General features: G+C 43.2%; 2 protein-coding genes across 7 annotated transcripts; one reads left to right on the forward strand and one right to left on the reverse strand.

Annotated features, from left to right (window-relative positions):
- Positions 1–3,298: 3,298 nt before the first annotated feature.
- On the reverse strand, positions 3,299–5,211 carry DDX28 (DEAD-box helicase 28). The gene has a single exon (XM_081871577.1). It carries the CDS (start codon positions 5,112–5,114, stop codon positions 3,453–3,455), a length of 1,662 nt encoding a protein of 553 aa, XP_081727703.1. The 5' UTR covers positions 5,115–5,211; the 3' UTR covers positions 3,299–3,452.
- Positions 5,212–5,306: 95 nt separating this feature from the next.
- DUS2 (dihydrouridine synthase 2) lies at positions 5,307–27,974 on the forward strand. Of its 6 annotated transcripts, XR_014158882.1 has the most exons (17): positions 5,940–6,535; positions 7,454–7,593; positions 8,798–8,843; positions 9,653–9,744; positions 10,055–10,098; positions 11,377–11,437; positions 12,036–12,083; positions 13,102–13,167; positions 14,153–14,223; positions 14,394–14,480; positions 15,356–15,524; positions 16,398–16,519; positions 17,394–17,537; positions 18,354–18,441; positions 19,884–19,957; positions 20,512–20,968; positions 27,961–27,974. XR_014158882.1 is itself a non-coding variant. In XM_081871594.1 (16 exons), exons 2-16 carry the CDS (start codon positions 7,468–7,470, stop codon positions 20,738–20,740), a joined length of 1,467 nt encoding a protein of 488 aa, XP_081727720.1. In that variant the 5' UTR covers positions 5,307–5,447; positions 7,454–7,467; the 3' UTR covers positions 20,741–21,543. The 6 variants fall into 6 exon arrangements, 5 of the variants coding, with proteins under 5 accessions (XP_081727720.1, XP_081727717.1, XP_081727716.1 ...); XM_081871594.1 differs by lacking the exons at positions 5,940–6,535; positions 27,961–27,974 and adding an exon at positions 5,307–5,447 and having other exon boundaries at positions 20,512–21,543; XM_081871591.1 differs by lacking the exons at positions 5,940–6,535; positions 27,961–27,974 and adding an exon at positions 5,669–5,774 and having other exon boundaries at positions 20,512–21,543.

The following is a 27,974-nucleotide window of genomic DNA, read 5'->3' on the forward strand; positions in this document are numbered from 1 at the left end:
TCAGCATGCCCTGCCTGAATACTGTTAAGTATATCTTCATAGCCATAAGGACTAGAAACTTGTTTCTCCATCTCCAATTAAACAAACAAACAAACAAACACTTTGATTTGCAGGAAGCAGAAATCTGCTTCTAATACATTTTGCTTCCCCTGTGCTTATTCCGTGTCCTGCAGAAAAGGTTGCCCAGACATAGCCCAGATGGCCCAATTCATATGTCTAAGTGACACATTTATCATTTGAAACACAATGTGCACAGCTTCATTTGTGAAAAGAGTTGATGTGATACCAGCTCCCTGCACAGTTCTGACAACATGAACAAGTCTATCACAAACCTCTGCTTTTGTGATGGTGTTGCTCAAATCCAAGGACTATGTTCAAATCCCCCTGGAGGGTAAAAATTAAATAGATCAATCTCTACAATCAGAAAGAGAGTCTGATCTGATTCCACCTTGCCATGAAGACCTGTGTCCACATAGCTGTGTCTCCAAAAAGTAACCATGCTGTGCGTAATATTCCTGCCCGATCACTGAGGTCTTTGAGAGATTTTCTAGTGGTACTCCCATGGTTCAGATGCATGGCTTGTAGTCACCAGGAGCCATGTATTCAGTACTGTAGACCCAGTTTCATGGAACTTCATTTCAGTTGAGGTCAAGCAGGCCTGCTGATCTTCCAGCAACTACTGAAGCCTTTTTTTTAGTTCAGCAGGAATTATGATTTTACAGTCTTAATTGATTTTTGTCATTATTGTGCTGGTTTACTTGAAAGGATAGAATGATAGAATTTGAAGGGACCCCATGGATCATCTAGTCCAACCCCCTGCAATGCAGGAATATGCATCCATACAGGGATCAAACCCGTCACCTTGGTGTTATCAGCACCATGCTCTAATCAACTGAGCTAACCAGCTTGTACACAGCTTAGAGACTATAGTAATCATGATATAAAATGGCAGATGCAGGTGCACACCAGATCTGGCTAAGATCCGGTAGGGCATGGGAGAGACAACAGAGAGACAACAGAGGGGGAGAGGCAACAAGAATAATCAGAAAATAGGAGAATGGTAGAGGCAGAGGCAACACATCATGAATGTTAAGAAAATGTCATTAGACACATGTATGTCATTAGACACATGTTTCCATAAGGCACCAATCTCTCTTTCTGTTCAGAGGCACTGCCTGCAAACTGTGTGATTGAGTATGTATATATTTTTATTTCATTCTGCGAACCACCCTGAGACCTGCGGGTATAGGGCAGTATATTAAATAAATGAATAAATAAATAAATGTTAATGTAAAAAAACACACCTGTTACTGTGCATTATCTGAATGCATCAGACTAACCACCAGGCTGTGTGTTTTTTCCTACACTGTGTTGCTGTCGTAAAAATGAGAAACACCATCGTGATCAGTCTGCAGTGGGAATGTCTTTGCTTCACTCTGCTGTGCAAAATTGGAAAACACTGTATTAAAACATTGTGTGACTCCATGCTCAATAAGTCTCAGTGCTTTTATTATTATTATTAAGAAAAATAGCCCTAATCAACTAGCTATCAATCCTGCATGGTGCTGCTTCAGGGACAGGAACAGAATAATAGAATTGTAGAGTTGGAAGGTCATACTTGGAAAGGTAATGAATGAGGAGGCAAGTCCAAAGTCCTAGAATTATTATAGAAAGTGGTCCCCAGATGTTCCACAGGTGGCCATTCATAACTGGCCAGTAAAGAAACCCAGCACAATAACGAAAACAAAATTTGAACTACAAGCAGAAATTCAAGCCATTGTAAAAGCTTCCATGGATTTAGGAAACTCTAATTGTGATAAGAGAGGTAGCATCAAACTAGCCTTTCTGGATCCTGGTGTATGGGATAAATTTTGGTCTCTAATTCATATGTTTACTGAATTTATTCAAATTGAAAGGTTGTCTAAATCAGTGTTTCCCAACCTTTGGTCTCCAGCTGTTTTTGGACTACAACTCCCATCATCCCTAGGTAGCAAGACCAGTGGTCAGGGATGATGGGAATGGTAGTCCAAAAACAGCTGGAGACCAAAGGTTGGGAAATACTGGTCTAAATATCCACACCAACCTTTCTCTGTACTTAATTCAAAAAGAAAATTGCAATTTGTAAAAGGCAATTTGAGTAGAAGGGGCAGGAAGTTGTTGAGCCATAAGACTCTTGCCTTTTGCCACCTATCCTAATAATATCCAGATAGGTTCCAAGACAAAAGAAGAAGGGAAGATTCATTATATTGGCCCAATTGCAGGTACAGTACTGGAAGAAATATGCCCAGGTTAGAGGCCCCAAACTCCTACCCTGCTAGCAATATAGTTTCCATAAATCAAAGGAATTATCCATTAACAAATGCCCAAGATAAGCTCAGGCCTATGAGTAATTATAGAAAAGCATATTGTGATACCTTCAGCTCTCCTTTAAGATACCATAACTGACTAGAAAACATCCAGAAAGGTATTAACATTATTTCCTGGGACCTGGCTGGGATAAGAGGAAGACAGATAAAGTTCTTTTTAGTACAGGTATCAAGCATTCGGAATAGCAGCTGAAGTGGGTTATGCTAGGACAACAAGAGTTGCATAGTCATTTGAAGGTCACATCCTATTGGTGCTGGTACAACCACTGCGGCTCTTGCACCAGCAAAACTGGTGGCCTTGCAATAAGTATGTATATTGCACCCACATGCAGATGTCAGACTGGATTTAATCTGTTAGCTCAATGTGAATACCACTGAAGTAAAGGGGTCAAATCAAGACTTAACTCTCTTTGATTTCATTAGGAGTTAAGTTCAGCTAACAGACTGGCTTCCCGTGCATAGGAACATACAAATATTTTCCAGTCACAAGTCCTTTTAGCTCAGTATTGTCTACACTGACAGGATTGTCTACACAATCCAGGATTAGAGGTAGGGGCTTTTCTCATCTCTACCTCATGATGGCTGGGAGTGAACCGGGAACCTTTGGCATGCAAAGCATGTATTTCACCAACAGTTCATGCATCAAGAAAAATGTGCAAATGGCAGAGGGACAAGAAGAGCCCATTGAAAAGTTCTGCCCCAAATTCTCTAACTGCTTTGGCTGCTTAGGTAAGAACAAGAAACAAAGGGTGCTTCAGGTATAGGTTGTCATTCTTTCTTTGAAGTTGAATCTGACCTCTATAGGTGAAAGCAGTAAGGGGATCACACAGAATAGTTCCTCCCTCCCCTGTATCTGATGGATGTGCTCACCTAACACACAAGCATGAGCCTACATGAAACTGAGAAGTCAGACAATTCCATTCCAACAGTAATTTATGCTTGTGCCTTTAATGAGTACACATAGTTATTTGGTTGGGCTGCTCTTTTGCACAGGTTCTCAACCTAAGTACACAGAATGTTTGATTGCACTTACACAGTCAAGTACCAATTCAAACATCACTTTAAACTAGAACCCTTTAGTGAGACTCAGGGCTTTTTCTTTTTAGACAAAGCTTCTTTAACAACAGGTTCCATCCCTGGCAATGGAGTCCTTTTACGAGCTGCAGTTTCTATTTTCCGGACAAGGTCCACATCCCACCTGTGGGTTACAAAGCTAACTGCAGTCCCAGGGAACTTACTGCCTGTGCGACCAATACGCCCAACACGATGCAGATAATCGTGCAGTGTTGCTGGGAAGTCATAGTTCACAACTAGCTCCACATGGGTGGTGTCCAGACCCCGGGAAGCAATATCAGTGCATACTAAGATGTCGAATTGGCCTTTCTGGAAGGTGTCAAAGATGCCAGCTCTCTCAAGTGCTGGCATCTGTCCTTGCAGGCGTAGGTGTTTAATTTTATGATCATCCAAAATGTAACAAAGCCAGTTGACAGTGCTGGCCTTGTTGCAGAAAATCAAAACAGCTCCAGATGAGGGCCCCCGGTCTTTCATAAGCTGCAACAGCTCCACCACCTTGTCAGCGCCTTTCAGACGCACAAACTTTTGCTCAACATGAGGTTGAAGACGATGCAGACTAAAGCTGGTTAGGACATTGAAGCTGCTCAGATCAGTGACTTTACTCAGCAGGTCACCCAACCCCTTTGGAAGGGTGGCTCCTACAGCCACTAACTGGGCTTTAGGATTCCAAACATCACCAAGTTCCTCAGGGCTAGTGGCAAAGAAGGCATGCCGAAGCACATCTTCCACAAGGTCTACAAATGTGGGATCCAGCAAGGTGTCCACTTCATCCAACACTAGGCAGCACAGCTTTTCCAGGGACAATCCCTTTCTCTGCAAAGCCTTATACAGTGCACCTGGTGTGGCCACCAAGAGATCAGCAGGACCAGCCCGGAGCTTCTGCTGGACAGAGTGTTTGCCCTGGCCACCACCTATATCTGTCACCTGCAAGTCCAGTGGAGTGCACAGGTAAGAGGCAATGCGTCGCACCTGTCCTGCAAGCTCCCGGGATGGCAACACCACCAAGGAGCGGGGGGCAGGGATAGCAGCGGCCCCATATGTGAGGGCCGGGGATTGCAAGAGCCGCTGGATAAGGGGCAGCAGGTAGGCCAGGGTTTTCCCGCTGCCAGTCTCTGCAGCACACAGTGCATTGCACCCCGTCAGCAGGGGAGGGATGGCACGTATCTGCACAACAGTGGGCTTAGAGATGCTGAGAACATCCTCTAAGATGGAGGCCAGCTGTGGCAGCACTCCCAGAGCTTGGAAAGAGGAGGGAGCAGCATCAGCAGCAACGGGGTCTCGCTCCTGAGGCGCCTCCTGTCGCATTCGCTGCAGCTGGAAATAGTCCCCCCGAGACAAGCGATGCTTCCAGCCAGCCGTGACCAAGGGCGGCTGTTCCCAGCGCCCCACCGTGTGGCGAGCGGCTTGACTGAGTTCCGGCCGCCGGCTCCGCAGCAAAAGCTTCCCGGTCCGAGGAATGTCAGCTGCGGGGGCGCCTCTTCCTCTGCGCCTGAAGGAGCCCCGCTCCAGCCGCAGTTGCCAAGCGCGCGGGATCCGCACCACCTTCTCCGACTCCGATGGAGGCAGCGGCCCGCCGGAGCTCGGGCGGAGGACCCAGCGGTGGAAAGCCAGCCGCAGCCACGGGGAAAAGCGGGTCGGGGCGCCCCGAGAGGCCCCGCACGCAGCGAGAGCCATGAGACCGAGCCTCCGCAAAGCAAATAGGAAAGTTTCGGTAAGAGTCGCGTTCTAATGACGTCTCAAGCCCACTCTTGTTTCTATTCGGCGATCGGCCTCACCGCGTGCGGTCGTCGACTGATGATGTAAACCGCGTGCGCTGGGCCGCGTTCAGAGAATGGACAGTTGGTACGCCATAGAGAAAGAAGTAGAGTGATACTTCCGCATGAAGTTTCCAGCCGGGATGGTCTCACAGAAATATAACAAGATATTGCAGTCACACAAAAAAGGTCTGTCTATGGACTATTTATGCACGTAGAGTGGTGTCGCTCTATTGCTGTGGTACCTCCATAGGTATCATACCGTATCTAGCACTTCATCATACCGTACCTAAATATTTCAGGGCTGATGCCCAAAATTGTAACGGTCCAAGTCTCTGTTGTTTTCTATGAACATCTCTCAATTTCCGAGGGAAAAACAAAAATGTTTCTTTTCATTTTTTTAATTTTGCTTTCAAAAGTAGAACTCGGAAATCGAAGTTGTATTTTTCTCTATTTCTATATCTATGGGAAAGGGGAGACTTGTGCGGATGACGTCCTGCGAGGGGGTGGAGAAGGAATGGGCGCGCGTGCGTGGTAGCTGACGCCTCGAGGAAGGAGGCGGGGCTGAGTCCGGCGCGTGGTGAGTTCGTTGGGAATGGCATTTGCCTCCTCTAGGCCGCCCCTCTGCCCCTCTCCCTCTGAAGCTCCTTAAAGGGATAAAGGAGGCCCCCATCCCCTCCCCTAAAACCCCCTTCCCTAACTTTGGGCTGGGCTCTCATTTAGCCGTGCTTGGAGAAGAAAGTCCATAATAAGTCGGCCTTCCCAAATCTGATGTCTTCCAGATGTTGAACCGCTGGCTGTGCTGGCAGGGGCTGATGGGAACTGGAGTCCCACAACTTTCCAATGGTCCCCCCCCCTTAACTGCCTTGGTCTTTTCCTCTCCTTGGTGCATCAAATGATCCTATTATTGGAGACCACCAACATCTGGAGGTTGCTTAGGCTGTTTAATATGCCATAATTAATTTGTTTAGTCATTAAGGTGCTGCAAATCTGGGTTGTATCTAACAAATCAGGGTTGATAATTTTTCATAATGTGGCGCCCTCAAATCCTCTCAATTATGGATCTTCTCCATTTTGTGCTCCCTTGGCTCAATGCCCTGTGTGGGGAAACTGCCCGCACCGCCCTACATCTGGCACTGAACTCATGGTCAGAGCAGACCCATTAAAATCAGTGCTGTTCAGTTAGTCACGACTGATTTAATTCAGTTGGTTTCAATGGGTTTGCTTTTGAGTATGACCTAGTCAGATACAAGCCTTTTCTCTCTTTGCTTCAGCAGACGTAACACAGGAGCTCCCAAATTGTAATCTAGGAACTGTTTGTGAAGAACAGCAGAAGCAACAGTATGTTTTATTATTTACTAAAAAACATGTAGCACCTACCACAGCATATTGCAGTTGCTACAACAGACAGAAAAATCATTTGAAGTGGTTTGCCAAGACACTGCAGTTTTCAAGTGGCCTGTGGGGAAAGAAGCTTGGGAACCACTCAACCAACACACTTAGTTAAAAGATGAAGCAGGACTTTCATTGATTCTTAGTTTGGAGAGGGCCTTGTAATCAATACAGTCAAACAAGATCTTCAGTTTCCCCAACAGATTGCTTTCCACCCTCTGCTTGAAGGCCTGCAGCAGGGTTGAAAAGCTATCCCAAATTGATTAGTTCCATTGTTGAACTGCACTTACTTTTTAGTTCCTTCTTATTTTTCTTGCCTCTGATCATCCTTTACCAATTTGTGTGTTTTCTTAAATAACATTGTATTCTAGATGTGCTTGACTAGTGTAGAATGAAGAGAAGTAATTCAGAAGTGTTTTTGTCCCACTCTTTGGCCAAAAAAGGCCCTCAGAGTGGCTTACAAATAAATCTAAATCAATGGACAGCCCCTGTCTGCAGGTTCCCCAAGAGACATGACAAAAAAGGAGAAAGGATTAGGGAGTACAACAAGCTCAGGTGCTATGTTTTACAGAGTGACCAAGTGAAAGGGAAAAAATTATCACACATCCCAGTCTCCCACAGGGGCAGTAATTTCAAAGTGCTTGCCTAGCTGCCCATGAGGCTACTTGCAAGAAGGGGGAAGTGCTTTGGAAAGACTTGCTTGGGTTGGGGCCTGACTGAGAACTAGGAAGGAAATGAAGCTTCCAGCTCATATATAAGTTCCCACTCTGAACTGCTTCATGGCTGAAGTAAGATATACTATTGTAGTTTGTCTTTGTCTTTGCTTAACAATAATTCAATTTCGCCCCCAAAATGTTTTCATTTCAGACAATCCAAGAAACATGACGGTGAACACAACATCGCTTTCTTTCAGAAATAAGGCCATATTGGCACCTATGGTCAGGGTTGGGACCCTACCAATGCGACTTCTAGCTTTGGATTATGGTGCTGGTATTGTATACTGTGAGGTAGGGTGGCTGAGTCAATGAGGCAAGAGAATATTTCTATTTTGCTCACGTTGTTCCCAGTGGCTTGGCTTGCATGTTGTGTTAATTTTGTTTCGTTATGGTTAACTGCAAACAAGCAGTATGTTGGTGGACGTTGCCTAAAACTTGGAGTTTTGCTCTTTCTTTTGTCGGGCTGTGCCTGCCACACCAAGGGCCACAAGCCTTCCCTCAAAATTACAGCGTTTTGTGGAAAATGATGTGAAACTCTGCCAAAATCCTCTCCGCAATGCAGGAAAGTAGGAAGAATGCATGAGCCCAAGGCTTGCAGTGGCTCCTTGCTTCTCATGCATGTAGCATTAAACCATGGTTTAGCATGGTGCATAAATGTAGCCTCTGGAGCAAATGCCCTACTCCTGGCTTAAGCAGCAAAAGGAAACTTCAACTCAGAACTTAACAGTGTTAAATGCTAACCAGGGTTTACATGTCTTTTTAAAATTTAAGGCACTTATACTTTGCCTTTTAGCCAAAAAGGCCCTCTTACCAAAATGAGTACTAAGATAGATCCTTCCCTCAGACCTGTAATCTAAACCCTACGACACACGAGGAAAAAGGAATGGGCAGGAAGAGGGAAAAGCAAAGTCTAGCAGAACTTCTTAAATGTGTTACAATTCTTATAACACAGTTATATAGTTCTGCTATGCAGATTTTAGCAGTCTAGAAGATCAGCAACTCATTGCTGATTCCAGTGGCAGTTCTGGCTGACTTTCTCTTTAAACACAGCAGTCCCTCCCTAAAAGCAGCCCCCACCCCCAATCACTTCTGGGAGCAGAGTTGGTGACCATGTCCAGGCAGGAGGATGGGGCAGCTCCTGTGACATAGTTCTCCCTTCAGACTGCTGACTTGATAGGAAACTCCTCATGGGAGGGACTCGATGTATCAGTGGTGGTTCTGGCTGTATTGTCCTCCCTGGAAGCATTCTTCTTCCAAGGTCACAGTGTCCAAGCCAGGAGAAGTGAACAACTGTGAATACACAGTTTTTCCTTAACATAAATGTCTTGAAGCTGGTTAGTCCAACTAAAGTCCACTGCTGAAAGTCATTTTTGGATTCTGGTAATAGGAACCTGAGTCTGTTTAAATCATGATTAAGTTGGGGTGCCTTCGTGTATATGAATCCACCTTTCCCTTTGTTTGATGCATATTTATAACTTTTCCTTTTTTCTTGAAGGAACTGATTGACATAAAGATGCTGCAGTGCAAGAGAGTTGTAAATGGCAAGTATCTGCTTATATATTCAGTCACTTGAGGGACAAATAAGGTGAGGTTATAGGTGGCGTTTTCCAGTTTTCTTCTCTTGGGCTCTCCATCATCCCATGCCATTATATATACTTCCTGAGGCTGATGGGAATTATAGTTCAACAACATCTGGAGGGTCAATGGTTCCCTGTGCTTGGCTTAACTGAAGCATCCCTTAAACCAGTGTTTCTCAGAGCACTGGTAGAATAGTTTGTTGTCTACAGCTTGTATTTAATTTAGTAGAAAATCTTCACAGACTGCTAAATATTCCCCGTAATATTGGCTAATGGAATGCATTCTAGCACAGCCCCAGAATGGAGTCCTTTTGACCAAATGGTTGTGTAGGTAATTGCGAACTTCTTCAACTATGAACTAAATAAACCTTGAAATAAAATAAATATAAGTACACTATGTCCCTTCCTATTGCTGAAGATTCAGGTTATAAGTTGCTGGGACTTCAACCTGTTCAGGATTGTTATTAGAGATAGGGGCACTCTGCACCAAAAAGCAGCATATAAATATTTGATATTTTGAGTTTGAAGTGTATTGTAATGGGCCTGCTTCCTTTGGAAGAGTTTAACACTAATCTAACAATGATACACCCAATAAATGTTATTGGGAAAATGGAAAGCCTGCCAATCATCTTTATAATGCATGCTTTTTAAAAAAATATCTGGCAGCAATTTTGTTTTTCTTTCTCTCTTAAGATCTTAGAACTGTAACACTTTGAGTGAAAAAGATGCTTTTTATCTTCATGCTGGTTTTTTTTCCCTTTTCTGTCCTGCAGAGGTGCTTGGAACAGTGGACTTCGTTGCTCCCAATGAAAGAGTTGTGTTCAGGACCTGTGAAAGGGAAAAGGACCATGTTGTCTTTCAAATGGTAGGAAGTAACTAGCCCTCAACATCCTGCTATCCAAATATGATCTGTGGTATTTATATTTGTTAATTTACTGCTAAGGACAGTTCCAATGAGATCTCTTGTGATTTCATGGGTGTAGGAGAGTACATTGTTTTGTAAGGTTTGGATGAAATCATGGGTAATTCTTGTCTGCCATGTATTAATTATTTTATTTATTTATTTCATAAAATGGCAACACTGCTTGATTGTAAAAAAAACCCTCAAAGTGGTTCACAAAAAGGTAAAACTGTTTTTGTCTATGTCTTTTTCTCTTTGCTGCTGTGCTGTTCAGGGGACAGCAGATGCTGAGAGAGCCTTGGCTGTAGCCAAACTTGTGTAAGTATCTGTCAAATTTTACCTTTTTATAAAAACCTTTTTCATCCTTTGGGGGCCTGCTGAAGAATGGTTTGGCATGATCTGTACCAATTCACCCAGCCTTGCAAATAAATTGACAAAAATTACTATCTTGCTTATTACTCTCTCACTGCATCCGTTTGTGTGCATCAGGAGTAAAGATGATACTCCGCATGCCAGCATTTACACCTATACCAGGCAAAACAGTAGCTAATAAGAGCCTGCTTCTTTGTAACAGCCTAATGATGTGTTTAGGTTATTGTGCAAAGTGTTGCTTCCTTATATTAAAAGTTTTATTTTAATACCCCCAAATGGGACCTTGTGACAAGGGTGAGGAACCATTTTCATCCTGTGGGCTGTATTCCCTTCTGGACAGCCTCCCAGGGGCAAAAGTAGATGGGCCAGAAGCACAAGTGGCCAAAACAATGGATGTGAACCTTACCTGTGTATAGTAAAGGTAAAAAGGTAAAGGACCCCTGGACGATTAAGTCCAGTCAAAGGTGACTATGAGGTGTGGTGCTCATCTCGCTTCAGGCTGAGGGAGCCGGCGTTTGTCTACAGACAGCTTTCCAGATCATGTGGCCAGCATGACTAAACCGCTACTGGTGCACGGAAGACCGTGACAAGTGCCAGGGTGCACGGAAACGCCATTTACCTTCCCGCCACAGCAGTACCTGTTTACTTGAACTGGTGCTTTCGAACTGCTAGGTTGGCAGAAGCTGGGACAGAGCAACAGGAGCTCACCCTATCGTGTGAATTTCATAGAATCATAGAATTTGAACTGCAAAAGTTGAGAATTTCTTCATCCACCCATGTGCTCCCCATCCAAGCAAACAAATTGCATGATCACTGTTCAAGGACACCTCCCAGCAAGGCAAAAGCTCTCAAGGAGCATGTTTAGCAGGCTTGGAGGGGATTGGCTTTTTCACATAATGCCCCTTAAGCGTCTCTCTTGAGTTCTCCAGCCCAGCTGAAAGCAATGTTCCACCTGGTCTGGAAGAAGAGAAGCACTGCCACCTAGTGACCACCCAGTACTGCTGGGCAATGTAAGAATGGCATCAACAGAAACACCAGTTCTTAACATTGTGTCCCCACCAGCTGCCAGTGCCTTGGTTAGCCACCCCACAGTTGAGAGATGAGAGATTTCTATCTTACTGTTTTAATCCACCTTGGAGATCCATTGTTCAAAGGCAGTGTATAAATGTTTGGGGGTCCTTTGGTTTTAACATACACAATTTCTTTTTCTCTCTGGCATTTCAGAGAGAATGATGTTGCTGGCATTGATGTCAATATGGGATGCCCCAAAGAATATTCCACTAAGGTAGGTTGACTCTCGTCCAGCTGTATTTTTTTTCTTCCTTTAAAAAGAATGCATCTTGTGTTTATGCATGCAGTTCAACTTAATATCCATTTTAAGAAATAGGTTTTTGTAGTTGCAGGATATGGGGAAGCCTCTTGGTGCCAGCCCCACCTTCATACCTTACATTGAGTTGGACTGTTGGTCCTTCTAGCCCAGGGCTACAGGCATAGCTGAGAAAGACCCCAGCCTATCTGAGATGCTTTGAACTAAAGGGAAACTTGTGGTCCTCCATATATTGTTGGACTACAACTCCCATCATCCATGTTGGCTAGTGCTAATGGGAGATGGAGTCCAACAGGTCCCTCATTCCTGAATTGAAGATTTCAGGGGTTGAGAAACATGTACATTGCTTTGTATCAGACTACTTGTCAATAGTTAGCATTGCAGAAAGTGTAATAATGAGCCATGGTAGCAAACATGATTTTTCTGCATAATATGTGGTGATTTGAAATTTTTATGTGTGGGTGTGACTGTACTGCTTTATATTCTTTTTGATAAGTGCCTTGTTGGTTCTGTGGTACAGAGATAATGAATGCCTTTTGTGTGTGCCTTTTCCCAGGGAGGAATGGGAGCAGCACTCCTCTCTGATCCCGACAAGATAGAATCTGTAAGTAATTTCTCTATTCATTTTTATTTTGTCTTGCTTTTTGCTTTATGCTGTAACTCAACAAAGAATAAACTGCAAAATGTCCTGGGAATTGGATGGGTTGGCAAGGCATTAAAATGTCTGCTGTTGTATCACGAGTGTTTTAAGACAAAGGATGGTTTGTAGTGCTATTTTGCTATCTCAACAGCTATAGTTTTTAGATTTTGGGGCGTTGTTCAGTGCAGGACCAAAGAACCAGCTTGTGCTTAGAATCCTTGATTTCTAAAGACTTCCAGAGCATATGGAATGTTATTGATTTTTTAAAAAAGCTATTAAAATATGTCAAGAATTAGAAGTCCTTGAAAGGATGAAGTACAAAAACAAGGTACTTGAACATTTCCAACCACCTGTGCATAGGACAAATGAGATTCAGAGAATGAACAAATAACAATGGGGTGCCAGAGTAACTGGTGTGCGCTGTTCGAAAGCTGATGAAAATGCAAGCATACCACAACTTTTTTTTTAAAGAAATCTGCTCAGAAGGAACAGTTGGGAGTAGCATGAAGCAATTGTTCTAGGGATTAGTTAAGTCAAACTTCCCAGCATGGTGCTCTCCAGTTGTTTTGGACTTCAAGTCTCCTGCAAGCATGGCAAATGGTTATGAATGATGGGAGCTGTATTTCATAACATCTGGATGACACCAGACTGGGGAAGGCAACTTTCGACCTCAAGATATGTTGTTTATTATGTTGTGTATTTTTGTGCTTTTATACTGTGTGATCCTTGGGTGAAGTCTGGTATATAAATAAAACAAAACAAACAAACAAAACAAACGGTCTGAGCAGATAGTGAATTAGATTTAAGATGTTGTTCACTTTTAAAGGTGCTTTTGCTCCACCATGCTTCTTACTGAGAAAGGAAGTGAAGTGGGGAGGGATGGGAGCAGAGCAAGTGAGGAAATCTTAGCAGTACTAGCTAGGCATGTCAAGACTGAAGTCCTGCTTTCCTTTTGCTGAAACAGTCCTTTTTGTCTCTTTAGATTCTGACTACTCTTGTCAAAGGCATTTCTAAGCCAGTGACCTGCAAAATCAGAATCCTGCCGTCAGTAAGAACATCTTGTGGTTTTTGAAACATTGGATCTTGGGCAAATGCACAGTGCTTTGACCAGAAAGCACAGTAAAATATGATAATACAGTAATAGTTGTGTTTTATCAGAAATGAATAAAATAGCACTGCTGCCTAGGCAGTCTAAGACAAACCAATGAAGCTTAAAAAGATGGAAATCATTAGTTTTTAAATTTAAGATGGCAGGCAATATATCTGTTGCAAAAGCCAGCTGAAAATAATTGCTCAAGCAAATGGTTTAATCATGCAGAATAGTGCAAAGTTGGAAGAAGCAACTCTTGTGAAATTTCCCCTTCTGTGAATAGGAAAATCAAATGTTGCATCCATGCACAATCTGTCTAGACCAGAAATAGAGACCCTATGGCCCTAAGCATTGTCCTTGGCCCTTGCTCATGCTGACTGGGGCTGATGGGAGTTGAGGTCCAGCAACATCGGGGGGGGGGGGGCGGCGGCGCTATCACTAGTTGAATTTTGTCTCAGCAGTAAGACACGAATATCCATTTTGTGGAGTTCAGGCTGCTGTTCTGCACACATTTACCTGGAAGTCAGACCTCTTAAACTTAGGGAGATTTACTTCTGAGTAAATATGTATAGGATCACTCTGTTAAAGTTGTTTGGTAATGAGCCAGAGATATACATAGCTCCTGCTGGCATAGAGCGTACATGGAGAGGGGAAGCAGAACTGGGATGCACTGGCCTTGCCTCTCTGGCATTAGGTATGTACAGCTCACTGCATGTAGACCCTGTCTTCACCCCTCAAAGTTGGGGTGTAATGTTTTGTTCACTGAACCTGTGTGTGTAGGCTCTTAGCCAAACATGACATAAGGGTACAGACGTCAGGCAAGGCCTGCCCAATTCCCATCACTCATTGGGCATATACCCAGGTCATCATAGAGTTAAGTACTGCCTGCATTGAAGGGAACTTGCAAACGGATGGCGGTTTGTGACTTTTTCTCCATTTCCAGAAAGAAGAAACAATAAGTTTAGTGAAGAAGATAGAGCGGACTGGTGTTGCTGCTGTTGCAGTTCATGGAAGGTGAGTTAATTTTCCGTCTCTCAGGAGCAAAATAATTTCTGGTTAGCTCTTCTTGAATGTATTTCTGCACCGCAAGGGCCTGACTGTCTGGAATTACATCTGCGAAGAAGAATGCTCTGCGCCAGTAATCTTTGATCTGTTTGTTTCCTTTCATTCTCTTCCTTGCAAAGGAAGAAAGAAGAGAGGCCTCAGCATCCTGTCCACTGTGATGTGATCAAAGCCATTTCTGAAGCAGTCTCTATACCAGTAATAGCCAAGTAAGTGGGACTAGATGGCTACTTTTTGTTGTGAGGCATCCCTATCTAGCAATGGGCAGTATGTTGAGAAAAAATAGAGATAGGAACTGAAAGATTCATTCATGATAAATGACATCACACTAGCACTCAGAGCAACGTGTACTTAGTTCTAAATTCCATATTGTTTACCATATTGTTTTAACGTGCACTCAAACTCCAAACTGCCCAGAAATTACAAATGTTAAGGACTTTGCATCATTTAGGTGAGCTTGACATAGGATGTTATCCTATCCAGTGATTAATTGCAGCTTCAGCAGTACCTTGGAGCTGGGTGCCTGTCAGGGGCAGAGTGGTGGACCCAAGTCCCAGATTTGTCTGTTGGCTTAAAAGTTAAAATTCTCAGGATTCCCCAAATCACATTCTGTGCTGGTGCATATCCACAGTCGTGCAAGTTCCTGATTTCAGTCCTTTTATTTTGGCTGAAGTGTTTCTGCTTGCTTTAAAGTATTCCTGAGCTTTTTATTATTATTATTATTTGGACGCTCGCTATGAATAAGAAGCTTTGCACAATTGTTTTGACTACTTTGATGATAAACTTCCTTTAATCCTTCTGGCTGCAACAATAGCACCAGGTTTGAGTACCTTTCAGGCCTTTGCTGGATCAGCATGATCTCATAAAATAGTGGGGCGCATTGTTAACCAAATGAGTCTAATTAAAACAGTGCCATTCTTGGCTTGCAAGGATTGTAGCATAGGGAAGTATTCATTTTAAGCTTTGTGGGGTTAATTGGAATTAAACTACATTGCTGTAGCTTCGTGTTGTTTTTTTAAAAAAAGATTTAATTCTAATACTGAGTTTGTTAATACCGATAGAAGTAATGCTGTTCTTATTTCAGTGGAGGCTCTCATGACTTCATAAAAGAATATTCTGACATAAAGGTCTTCCAGCAAGTAACAGCAGCATCTTCAGTCATGGTTGCTCGTGCTGCCATGTGGAACCCCTCTGTCTTCAGGAAGGAAGGTCCATGGCCCTTAAAGGATGTCATGCAGGAATATATCAAATATGTACGGTTTCTTGATTTCTGTTCTAAAAAATCTACATCCACAGTTGCTTCTGAATACCAGTTGCTGGAAACATTAAGGAGAGATAGAGTCCTGCTTGTGGAATTCCCATGGTCACTGTGAGAACAGGAAGCACCTTAAATTCAGCCTGGAAATGAATAGGCAGCCAATGAAGATCTTTCAGGATCATTGTTACCTGAACCCTAAGGGCAGCCCCATAGAGAGTGCATTGCAATAATCCAACATAAGGTTACCAGAGCACAAGTCACTGTAGCCACACTCTATCCAGGAATGATTGTAACTGGCAAACCAGTCAAAGCTGGGAAGACACTCCATGGCACTGAAACAAATGAGCTCTAGTGACAAACTTGAATCTGCTCTTTTAAGGGAAGTGCAAACCCTATCCAGAACATGCTGTCTACCCAATTTCCAGATTCAAGAGCTACTCCACAACAGCACTTCCATCTTAACGAGTTTCATCAAGCCCTTTGTTTTTAGATAAATAGGCCCTCCAGATAGTAGGGTTTTAGCCAACCTAGGGATATAAAGAAACAAGATGGGATGGCCTGGGCTAGAACAGGATTGGGAGGCCTCCCCCCAACCCCAAGAGCCATTGATCCACAAATAATAATAATATGTTGGGAGACACTTCACACAAGGGAAAATGAGGGATAGTTTTGAGAAAGGTGAAAGTGTAAATAAAGGCAAAAGCATCCCTTCTCAATCTACTTTAATAGATTTATATTTAGATACACTTACTACGAGCTGGATGAAATTCAGTAAGTGACTGAAGGAGGCCCACAGGCTGTAGGTTCACTAGCTGATTACAACCTGCTTTTTCTTCTACCATGTTGTTTCTTGTATTGCTTTCATCAGGCAGTGAGATATGACAACCACTACACCAACACCAAGTACTGCTTGTGCCAGATGTTAAGGGAGCAATTAGAAAATACACAAGGGAAGAAGCTACATGCAGCACAATCCATGCAGGAAATCTGGTAGGAGTATTTCCTTTTGAACCAAAGTAAATAGCCCTTGGTAAAGCGACCACTGTACTGTGCCTGAGGAAGAGAGCCTGGAAGGGGATGAGTTTTAAAATGTAAATGCATTTGAAGTGTGTTATTAAGGCTGCTGTTTTAAAATTTCAGTTAAAGTACCATACAAGGACCTTGAATTTTAAAAAGTAGTTTAGGCCTACCTCCTAGTAGTCAATGGTTTATTGCATCTAGTAGAGAGTCAAAGACAAGTCTTTGAGGTCAGAGCAGCATGTTCAGTGACAGATTGCATTCACCGCCAAGTGGCAGAGTAAAGGGGATAAAGAGGTAGGTAGGAGAGGATGCTTAACTTGGTCTACTGCTTTCCTCTGGCATTACCTACTTCCCAGTCACTTTGCTAACTGGGCTTCCAGGCACATAGTTACTGCAGCAGGGTGGGGTGTGAAGATTGCAGGGCAAAATGGCAGTCAGGTTAAACATCTTCCTCTTCCTTGCTATAACTTAGTACCCCATGCTGCTGCTTGGCAGCTGTTCAGGAGAGATCTTGGCTTTGATGTAAAAAATATAGCTCCAGCATGATCATTCAGGACAAAGGAACAAAATCTTTTTGGAAATCATCTCCCCACAGCAGCTTTCCATGTTTCCAATGTAATCCTGCAGTTCTAAAGAAACCTATGCACACACTTCATACACAGCCGTGCAACAAATTTTGTGGCATAAACTGCCCAAGGCATTTCTTAAGAAGTTATGAAATGGGAAGATAGTAATACCATCCCTGTGATAGATGCTAGTTTTGACATTCTTTAAAACTTCTCTGCAATTAGAGCATATAGTTCTAATATTAATTTGGATGTATTGTGGCTTTGTTTGTCATTAGTGAAGCTTTTGAGATGAGCAGTTTTTACCAAGAAACTTCCGCTCTTTTGGAAGCCAAAAAAGCATCTTTAGAAGCTAGCAACCAAGATGAAGAAGACCACAGTGAAGATTCTGATGTCATAAAAATGGCTGTTAAATTTGATAAGTAAGAAAAAGGATTTGATTGTTCTGTTTCTTTCAGTACAGGGCTATCCCAATGTATTCTGTTCTCCATTGAAAAAACCTGCAAACACCCCACTCTGCCCCTGCCTTTAGTTGTGATGTTTTGTGGTCACTTCCAGTTTCAACACAATTGCACATATATCAGACGCACCTAAAACGGTCACTGTCTGCATTGGACACAAGGTTCAGCTTTCTGAGAGTCCCAGTTTTTGTATTTAAAGAAGCCCTGATGGTGACACAGATATGCTTGGAAGTGTGTGGGAAATGCTTGCTAAAATTTCAGGAGCCAGAGAGGAGCCAATTTTCAATGATTGCAGGCAAGGGGCAAGTTCCTTTGGTGCCCCCACAATACTCTTTAATTTTGATTATGATTAGGAAAAGTGAGAATTAATTATGCAGAATATAATAAATGAGGGTATGCAACCACGGTCTACTCAGAGTAGACCCAACAAAATGATTGAAACTAAGTTAATCATTGATCATTAATTCCATTGGGTCTCCTCTGAGTAGATGTAACATTGAATACAATCCATGGAACATATACTCAGTTTCCATAATTTACTCAGGTTGTAGAATTTGGATTTTATTGGCTCGGAATTTGGATTGCCTGGATGCAGAGCTTAATTTTTATTTTTAGCACAGGCACCACACAGCCATGTCAGTTGCCCAGAAGAGTTTGTTCCTGCAGTCCTTTTTTTTTTGCATTGTGCCTGCTTCAGTCATCCTTTTGCCATCCAAAGACTTAACACACTCACTCTCCTGGGATGATTAATAATTATTTTTTTGCTTTTCTCCTCAGACGAGAATATCCCCCACAGATCACACCCAAAATGTGTCTCTTGGAATGGTGTAGGAAAGAAAAGCACCCTCAGCCTGTTTATGAAACTGTGAGTCTCTGTGTTCTGCAACAAGTACTCTTTTGAAAGACACAGTGGAATCCTATACATGTCTACAGTGGTACCTCTAGTTACGAACTTAATTCGCTCCGGACATTCGTTCTTAACCTGAAACTGTTCTTAACTAGAGGCGTGCTTTCGCTAATGGGGCCTCTTGCTGCCGCTGTGCCAGCGGCACACGATTTCCATTCTCATCCTGGGGCAAAGTTCTTAACTCGAGGTAACTCTTCCAGCTTAGCGGAGTTTGTAACCTGAAGCATTTGTAATCTGAGGCATTTGTAACTCGAGGTAGCACTGTACTGAGAAAAAAGTCCAATTGAGTTTGATGGGATTTGCTACCAGGGAAATGGGCTGATTCACACACGAACATATAAATCAGCTTTCTAGGTAGTGTGCAGCATGATTGAAAGTCATGCTGCATTTGTAGAAAGTGGTGCTCATGTTTTATTTCTATGTGGCAGTTTTGTCTGTAAATGAATATGCCACATGTGTTTAGTTTCTGAACACTTATTGAGTCTCAGATCAATGTGTGAGCTACCTGCAAAGTATAATTACAAAGATAATGTTGAGCAGGATTTAAGATTTATCTGTGGTGGCTGTTGGGCACATGCAAGTTGTTATCATTTGAAGTTGCAATAATTGTGTTTGAAGTTGTGACATAGAAGCTTCCCAGAATCAAAGACCTCCAGTCAGATATGATTTCAGCCATCTTTGATGCCACCCTCTGGCATTTATTGTAGGGGTATGTGAAACCTTCCACACTATTTTTTTGCAAAAAAATGCATTGCCAGAAGTTATTTTACATGTCTGGAGCACTTTTTCTTCAAAGATGGGCAGCTTTTACAAGGGTGGTGCTCTTAGCAGCAACCTTATCTATACACACGATCTCTAACACTCAGTCTCTCTCTCTCTCTTTGATGAGAGGCTGGAGGGAATAAGTAGAGAGCAGAACCGCCCCCTCCTTTCTGGAGAATCAGCAGAGACATCAGCAGATTCTTGGATATGGGAGGGGTGAAATCTCCTCAAACTCTTTTGCCTGACACCTAGATTTCTATGAGAAAATTCAGTTGGATGAGTTCCAATCTGCAAGGGGAAGTGGTACAGGCCAACACAGGTTTACTTCTTGGTGGTGACATTTGCCCCAACATCAAGTTAAAATATCCTAGCTGCTTGGTGGGCAGGATCTGATGTTTCATGCTGAAGTACCACAGCAATACACCTATTGAATAAGTTACATGTATTCAAAGAGAGCTGTGCTGTTGCTCCCATTTACAATTTCACAGTTGCAATTCCAGGGACCTGCCACCTGAGGGCTGCCCTTACCACTTTCCTAAGAGCATATATGACCCTGTAGCCAGAGCCAGCTCACAGGTGTCTTTTTCATTTTATGAAGACAACATGAAATTATCCTTTGATGTCTTGCCTTGTTTTAGGTTGAAAGACCACTAGATAGACTCTTCTGTTCTATTGTCACGGTAGCAGAACAAAAGTACAGATCAACTTTATGGTAAGTCTTTTTGGAGGCTGGGTTTTTTACCCCAAATGGGAGCTGGAGGGTCAGAGGGAACAACATATAATTGTTCATTAGTTTGCATAACCTGTAAATACAGAAGTGATGCTGGTGTGTAGGCATAGCGATTTCAAATGTTTAAAGAACTTCACACGCTTTAGACTGGTTTAGATGTAGCACACTAAACTACCATTTTGCTTTGCCAGAATGAACTGCAGAAGCTTTGGGTTTGTTCCGTCCCCTCCGTTACAGCTGTGACGATTTCAGATGCTTTTGATTAATTACAGCTTGCTGTGTTGTCCAAACCCAGGCAGACTGTGGTTAATTGGAATGTAGGAACCTGCTGTATATCAAGTCAGACCATTAGTTGATGTTGCTCAGTATTGCCTACACTGACTGACAGCAACTCTCTGGGGTGTCAATCAGGAGTCTTTTCCAGCCCTACCTTGAGAATTCAATAATAGGACATGCAAGTGTCACAGCTGGGGTTGGGCAGCATGTACGTTTCTAAATTGCTCTCTTCCTACCTTACGTTTTGTTCTTTCTTACAGGGAAAAGTCAAAGAAATTAGCAGAACAAGCTGCAGCTATTGCCTGTTTACGAACCCTTGGCCTCCCAGAAGGGAAATGGAATGAAGAAGCAAACCATTTGGTTAACAAACGCAAGAGGCAAGACCAGGAACACTTGAACAATGGAGAGCACGGAAATGACCTTGTAGCCAAGGCTGCTTGCAAAAAAACTCATTTTATTCCAGGCACTTCTAACCCCAGTGTTTCTTAAGTGTCGTGATGGTGTGAAAACAGCCATTCTACAACTATGCAGCTTTCCCCACTCGCCCTCTATTTCTTCTGGACGCAGTCCGCTGGAACAGACAACTCTGGATTTTGAATTGCAACGTGTATGATATCACTGGCTTCTTTCTGCTCTTCCTTTGATGCCTTTGTAGCTTGCAGTTTCATTGAGAAAAGACAAGATTGGCTCTGTGTTGAATTCTCTTTTCCAGTAAATGTATTTGAATGTGGGAAGGGGGAAAGTTAATGTGTGTGTTTAAATAGTCCTGCAGTTTTCCAGTTTGAAATGATCTTCCTACACAGCAGTCTTCAGTCAGTTAGCCAGCTGGTTCTCTCTTTGGGAAGAGCTCAGTGACACAAAGGAGCTCAAGGGCAGTAACCCCAGTGTCGCAGATATATTGAATCTTATCTATTTAATATCTGATGTTTGGTTGCAGGCTGGTGAGAATCTTAATACAGATTTGTAGCTATGGAGGGAAGGTGGTTAGGGTGGAAGTGGATCTTGCTATACATCTTTTCCTTACCTTTTACAGCAGCAGAAGCCAACATGGTGGACCTTGGATGTTGTTGAACTACAGTTCCCATCAGCCCCTTCCAACATGGACAGTGGTTGTGAATGATGGGAGCTGTGGTCATATATGTGGAGGGCAACACATTGGCAACCCTTTTTACAGAATGTATCTTTTTAAGCTATATGAAATTCTGAATTCCAGGTCAAAAAAAGTGTACATCTTGTTATTTGTCTGTCTTCTGTAAGTATCAATTAAAAAGTTGATCCCCTGTCTCCTAAAAGTGGTTTTACATTAAGTGCTTTCTTATGTTTTGATTATATTCCAGGCCAAAGTGAGATGAGGGGGACAAAAGTAATTATCTGAACCCATTACAGTGGTGCCCCGCAAAACGAATGCCTAGCAAGACGGAAAACTCACTAGACGAAAGAGTTTTCCGTTTTGGAGGTGCTTCGCAAAACGAATTTCCTATGGGCTTGCTTCACAAGACGAAAATGTCTTGCGAGTTCCTGCGGGGTTTTTTTCCATTCCCCCCCACCCTTTTTCTAAGCCGCTTATCCGCTAAGCCGATAAGCCGCTAAAAGCTGCTAAACCGCTAATAGCGCTAATCCGCTAATCCGTCAGTGGGCTTGCTTTGCAAGACGAAAAAACTGCTAGACGAAGAGACTCGCGGAACGGATTCTTTTCGTCTTGCGAGGCACCACTGTATATTTAGATAATCTCCTTACCTTTTTAGAATAGGCAAGACTATTTGTATACTAGCAACATTCCCTTCATTATCAAAAAACAAAACTTAGGCTTGAGCTGATTCAGTCCCAGATTTCTCCCACAAATTTCTGTGGGGCAAAACAAATGGAATGCGGTTTTGAGACACGCTTAGGAGCTGGGAATGGGGAAACGGTATGTTGCAGAGAAATCATGAGGGCGAATGAATGTTGGGCCACCGAGTGTGTCAAGGATGGGTGGCAGATTTTGCCCCACCGAAAAGCTGTCCTCAAGCACAATTGTGATTCCTAGCAACTGGTATTCAAGTAGGGAGAGTGTTCTTGCACTCCAAGTCCTGCTTGTGGGCTTGATGGCTGCTGTGAAAATAAGATGCTAGACTAGATGAGCTATTGGCTTGATCCAGCAGCCAGACTATTGTTCTGTAATGCTTTCATTTCTGCCATACAAATGAAGGGCATCCATTCGCTCACACAAGAGAAAGTAAAGCATGGTGCTTGGGGACCTTACTGGTGATTCCCAAAAGAAGGCTCCTGCTCCCCAGCACTCCTGTCTCTGATGATATCTCATTTATTTAGGTTGCAGTAACTGTGGGAGCTACTTAGAACTGAGAGAGATTTCCTTCAATATTTTCTGTTTGCTCTGTTTTTATCTCTTCTGTTACATCTCTTCTGTACCTTGAAAAACAAGATTCCTGTCAACTAAACCAAATGCGGGGGGGGGGTTGTACTCTATGTAAACAGCAGAGGGCAGTGTGGTCCGTAGCTCATGGTCAAGCTGTGTGCTACTGTAGTGCTGACCTTACCGCCTTGGTAATGCTGAACCAGGAGCAGAGGAGGCCACTTTCTGGGTGAGCCCATACTCAACATAAAGGTAAAGGTACCCCTGCCCGTACGGGCCAGTCGTGTCCGACTCTAGGGTTGTGCGCCCATCTCACTTAAGAGGCCGGGGGCCAGCGCTGTCTGGAGACACTTCTGGGTCATGTGGCCAGTGTGACGAAGCTGCTCTGGCGAGCCAGCACCAGTGCGGCACACGGAAACACCATTTACCTTCCCGCTATAAAGCGGTACCTATTTATCTACTTGCACTTAAGGGTGCTTTCGAACTGCTAGGTGGGCAGGAGCTGGGACCGAATGACGGGAGCTCACCCTGCTGTGGGGATTCGAACCACCGACCATGCGATCGGCAAGCCCTAGGCACTGAGGTTTTACCCACAGCGCCACCCGCGTGGCTACTGGTATTTCTGCCATGCTCACCAAAGCAGTCTGCAAACTGCTTTGGTGCAGCAAAAACATCAATGATCTGCTTATGATTCACGCATGAAAACTAGGTCAACGTCAAATATGCACCAATGATTTAATCTGAGCATTGATTTTGAGGGACTGGGATTTTCTCGGCACAGCATTTGCACTGTCGCTTGTTCCTCTAAGGACTCCCTCTTAACAACGCCATCTGTTACCCAATTTAAGCAGCACAGATCCAAAGGGAGATATCACACCACCACACAAAAAAATATGACTTTCCCACTGAAGCCTTTTGAAAGCATGGTAAGATCCTACCTGTTTGGATTAGCCACTGAGAAGCGTTTTTCCTATCTGGATTGTGTCTTTGAACTCCAATAATGCTTCTTGCTTGCCTAAGTGCAGGAAAGAGAGGTGTGAATGAGTGTGTAGAAACTTGCCTCCTGCACAAAGGCAAAATTCACATTTTCTTTGCCTACATTTGCTTCTGACCACCGGGTGCATGTGGCCTCCCGGCAGCTGCCCTGAATAGAATGTGGCCTTCTGTCTGGAAAATGTTCTGCACCTTAGTTTTAGAGTTTTGGATTGCCCAGAAATGGTTCGGATGCTGCGTCTCAATTAATTCTGATTTCTTGCCCTGATTTTTGATTTGTGTGTTGTTGTTTTTAAGCATCCAAATCTAAATAAGTAAACAAACAAAAGCCAGAAATGGGTGTCCTGTCAAAGATCTCAGTGCAGGAGATGCTTCCATCTCTCCCCTTCTGCATTTGCACACTCTGACCATTTGGAATGTGACTCTGAAGAGCACTTATAAGCCCTTTGGCCTTAGATACTCCTGCATTGGGGACTCCCTTCTCCTGAGGAAATGTCAGTGGAATGATTTTTGGAATGTCCCAGGCTTCAAGCCGAGCCCAGCCCTGGAATGTGGGGCCAAACGCTGCTTGAATAGCGAAACTCCAGCAGGGCAGTTTCAGAGCCACATGGCAGCTCAGCTGCTCTCTGGTGCAGGCTTCAAAAATGCTTGGGTGGTTTTTCTTTCTTTTTCTTTTTTTAACTTACCCACTCTGACCTGCGGGGCAGCGCAGCTTTCAGGAGGCTTTCAGCAGGCTGCAGTGCCATGAGAAACAGGTGTGAGCTTGTTAAAGGACTTCTCATTCACAAAAGGGTTTTGTCACCAGTTGTGACAACTAAAAGTCACCGGGGGAAAGCAGGTGGCTGGGGTGGGGTGGGGGTAGGGTTAACTGGGGCAGGCGGTGAGGATCGCAGCCAAAAGGACCTTGTTCTGCGCTAGTGGCTGTTGTCTGGCTGGCACCAGCCTCTGATCTCCTGAATACACAACCTCTGTGTGAGCTTGTTATTTGTTGTCCCCCTGCGAAGGCAGAATGCAAAGAATGATAGGCGGTGAGCTCTTCTGGCAAAATCCACTTGAAAGTATAGAATTACAGAATTGTAGAGTCAGAAGGGACTACGAGGGCCATCTAGTCCAACCCCTGCAATACAGATTGCTCCTAGTCCTCATGATTCCCTCCCACCCTCCAATTTGTATGTTTTCCTTTCTTAGGTTTCTTACTTTCCCTTTAACCATAAGGTCCTGGGGCAGTAAAATATGCAATTGTAAAAAGGTCGCAACAAGAAAAGCATTAAAAAAATTAAAAACAATTCCATATATAAACACAGGTAAAAAATAGTTTAAAAACCAGTTCAGTGGTTACATTGGAACCTGCTACACAAAATAGAGAAATAAAAAAATAAGCAATATTGATTATTCAACATAGCAGGCAATTATTGTTTAACTGCAGGTTTGGAGTGAGAGTGGGTGTTGATACCAACAATAATATGCATTTAACATGTAACTTTGAAATTTATAAAACAGATACAGAAACTTCAAAACAATCAGCTTGATGCCTCAGTGGTATTTGAGCTCTCGAGTCCTGTCTTCTTGCGGTTCAGAAGTGTGGACCTGCAGAAGCCTATTGTTGTTTTTATTGCTTTCTGGGTATAAGAATTGTTTTCATTTATTTATTTGCTACATTCATACTCCAGCTTCAGGTGGTTTTTGTTTTGCTAGCGTTGGATCCAGCTTGAAATGGAGGTTCTCCAAAAGGGCGGCTTAGTCAGACAGGCAGAGCGCCTGGAGTTCAAGTAAAACATGCGGCCGAGGCTTAGCCTATTAATAGCCTTCGCTTTAGTGGCGTGTGAACAAAGCAGTGACCTCAGGCTTTATATGACTCTGTGCAAAATCTGTTCAATAAGTCCTAGTGGGAATGTTTTCCTTGCTGTTGTTTCACTCTGGGAAATCTTCAGATTGGCAAGTTGTGACAAGAGAGTTTTTCCTGCTTTGATAACAGGAATAACTCTGAATTTGTTTTTGCCCCCCACCTTCTGCCACCCAGAATACGTTTGCACACAAGATGTTCTGTGATAAAGTCGAAAAGCAAGCCTGAAAATTACTTTGGAACTCAGTGCTGTAAGAATTGATTATATAAGAAAAGCTGGTTTTTGCAGCCCTTGCATCTGCTGAAAGTCCAGAACCTGCAGGGAAGTGGCTATGGGTTCAAATATTCTGCATCCCTCCTTGTCCTCTTCCTGACTCTTGTGTGTGCCACCATTTCCCCATATCTGCTTTCCATTCCTCCTACTTTATCATTCTTTGCAAGTTGAGAAAGAAAGGGACTTGCATATAGTTAAAAAGCAGTTATATTCTGGTGTTTCTTTTTAATGAACACGCCAGCTATCTTTCTCTTATGCTACAATATTCTTGCTTTGGCACTCTTGCTTTAAAAAAGCTGACAGAAGTCTTGTAACGTACACTTTTGGTTTCATTCCCTAGACCCCTTTGAAAGTCATTGTGTTTTCACATTCGTGTATGCAGCTCAACTGAAATTAATCCAGAACTGTGAGGACTCTCTTTTGAGAGAGGAACCGTATGTGTTTAGATTGTCAGAATGGTACTGAGTCTCCTCAGGGGTTTTGCCTGTTTGTTGCTGAGTTTATAGAGAGCCATGGCAGCACTGCACACACACACACCCTCCAGTGAATTAAGCCCTGTGGGTCTTGTCACCAAAGGGAGGGTAATTTCAGTTTGTTGTGCTGTTGTGACCTGGGTATAATGCCAGCTTTTAAACTTTTACAAAATGGTGCAGGTGAGAAGGGAATAAGAGATGATGAGCAGAATTGCAGACACCTGGAAGCAGGTAGTTTATTCATTTGAGAGCTGCTTGGGCCTTTCATGTAAGCCTTTAGCAAGAGCCAAAGAACTCTTGCCATGTGGTTCTTTGCCTGTGCCAAGAGATTTGGGGGGGGGGGAGTTGATGCTGTGGCACCAAGATTTTAAGTGCCAACTCAACATCATATTGATCCTGGATCTATGAAATGGATGGCACTGTGTTTTCAGGACGGGGGTGTTTCTGGCCCCCTTGCTGTGATTGGATGGATCGCACAGGGCAAGGAAGGATCTCTGTAGCCTAACTGCTCCATTCTTCTTTTTGCATGACCTCTGGCATTATGAGGTTTTGTATTTTTGCAGAAATTGTCTTGTTTCTTTGTAATGAGGATGGAGTGATTTGTTTGCTGGTGTTTTGTTGTATTTTATGTGAAATGGGTTGTTGAAATGTGCTTACAAGAATTCAGGCCTTTTTTTAATGCTTATAGGATGACAGTTTTCATTGATTTTTGTTGTATATTTTTGTCATTTCTATGGGCTGCAAACTACCTTGAGGACAGCAATGAAGAAAGCCTGTAATATAAATTGAAAATGAAATGAAATAAGTAGACAGCTGCCTTCTTTCATGTGCATTAGCTATCAAGTGACTGTGGATTTTAATATCATTTTCCTCCTAATTGCCTTACGGTCAAACTAGATGTTTAGCGAAACACTTGGGTGATGGAATCCAGCACTTTGTGGAACTTCCTAAAAAGTGGTGAGGGGAGAGCAAGAAGGTGATGGGTTAAGCACTCCTCCCACCCACCCCCATTCCAAATGCTATTCCTTTACCCTCATCCCCTTGCTTTTTAGAAGTTTGTCAAAGACTTAGACTCAAATATCCGAGTCTTTTTGCTGAAAGTTTTCTTTGTCTCTTAGTGAGACAAAATGATTTAGGGGTTAAAGATAAAGCAATACATCATACCTGTGCTCATCTGTTTATTTGCTGATAATGAATTACACCCTGAGTGCAGACTTTGCAAGCTGGGATTTCTGTGCATCCCTTGGAGACGAGGCAGTGTTCAGAAACAGTTGGTTGGCCTGAGTCCAGGGATTCCCAGTGGAGTCACAGTGTTCTTCTGAGCAGGAGTGGGGTGGGGGAGGAGATGGCCCTGACACGATTTGGCAAACCATAGCAGCTCTTCAGCCATAATCCAGCTCTGTGTTGGATTACTTTAATCCCTTTGCTCTGCTTGCAGGAGCCCTTCTGCTAACGGCGCTTTTAAACAAGCGTTTCTATCATGTTGCAGCAATGATGTTGTTTTTGCTGCTGTTGAGAACTGGGGATCTCTGCAATGGGAGAAGATGGCAAATGGCACAATGTGGTGATAAAGTGGGTTTCCAAAGGAATGTTTGATGGGTGCCTGGAGTTCAGGCTTTTTCTTTAAAAATAAATAAAAAATAAATCCACAGTCCGGTCGTTAACCTCAAATTATATTTCTTATTTTATTTTAATTATGTATATCCAAACAATTACTGGGAAATAAATTTTCCCCAAAGCAACTTATGAAAATCACAGATATAATAAAAAAAGAGGGGGAAAGTTAA

Source organism: Podarcis erhardii (genome assembly GCF_964252035.2).
Source record: "Podarcis erhardii genome assembly, chromosome: 7".
Taxonomy (NCBI): Eukaryota; Metazoa; Chordata; class Lepidosauria; order Squamata; family Lacertidae; genus Podarcis; species Podarcis erhardii.

Excerpts from the sequence above, each read along its gene's own strand:
- DUS2 (XM_081871594.1), top strand. The coding sequence starts at position 7,468 with ATGACGGTGAACACAACATCGCTTTCTTTCAGAAATAAGGCCATATTG. Across the intron at positions 9,745-10,054 it reads ACCATGTTGTCTTTCAAATG|GGGACAGCAGATGCTGAGAG; the intron begins GTAGGAAGTAAC and ends TGTGCTGTTCAG. Across the intron at positions 19,958-20,511 it reads AAGTACAGATCAACTTTATG|GGAAAAGTCAAAGAAATTAG; the intron begins GTAAGTCTTTTT and ends TCTTTCTTACAG.
- DDX28 (XM_081871577.1), bottom strand. The coding sequence starts at position 5,114 with ATGGCTCTCGCTGCGTGCGGGGCCTCTCGGGGCGCCCCGACCCGCTTT.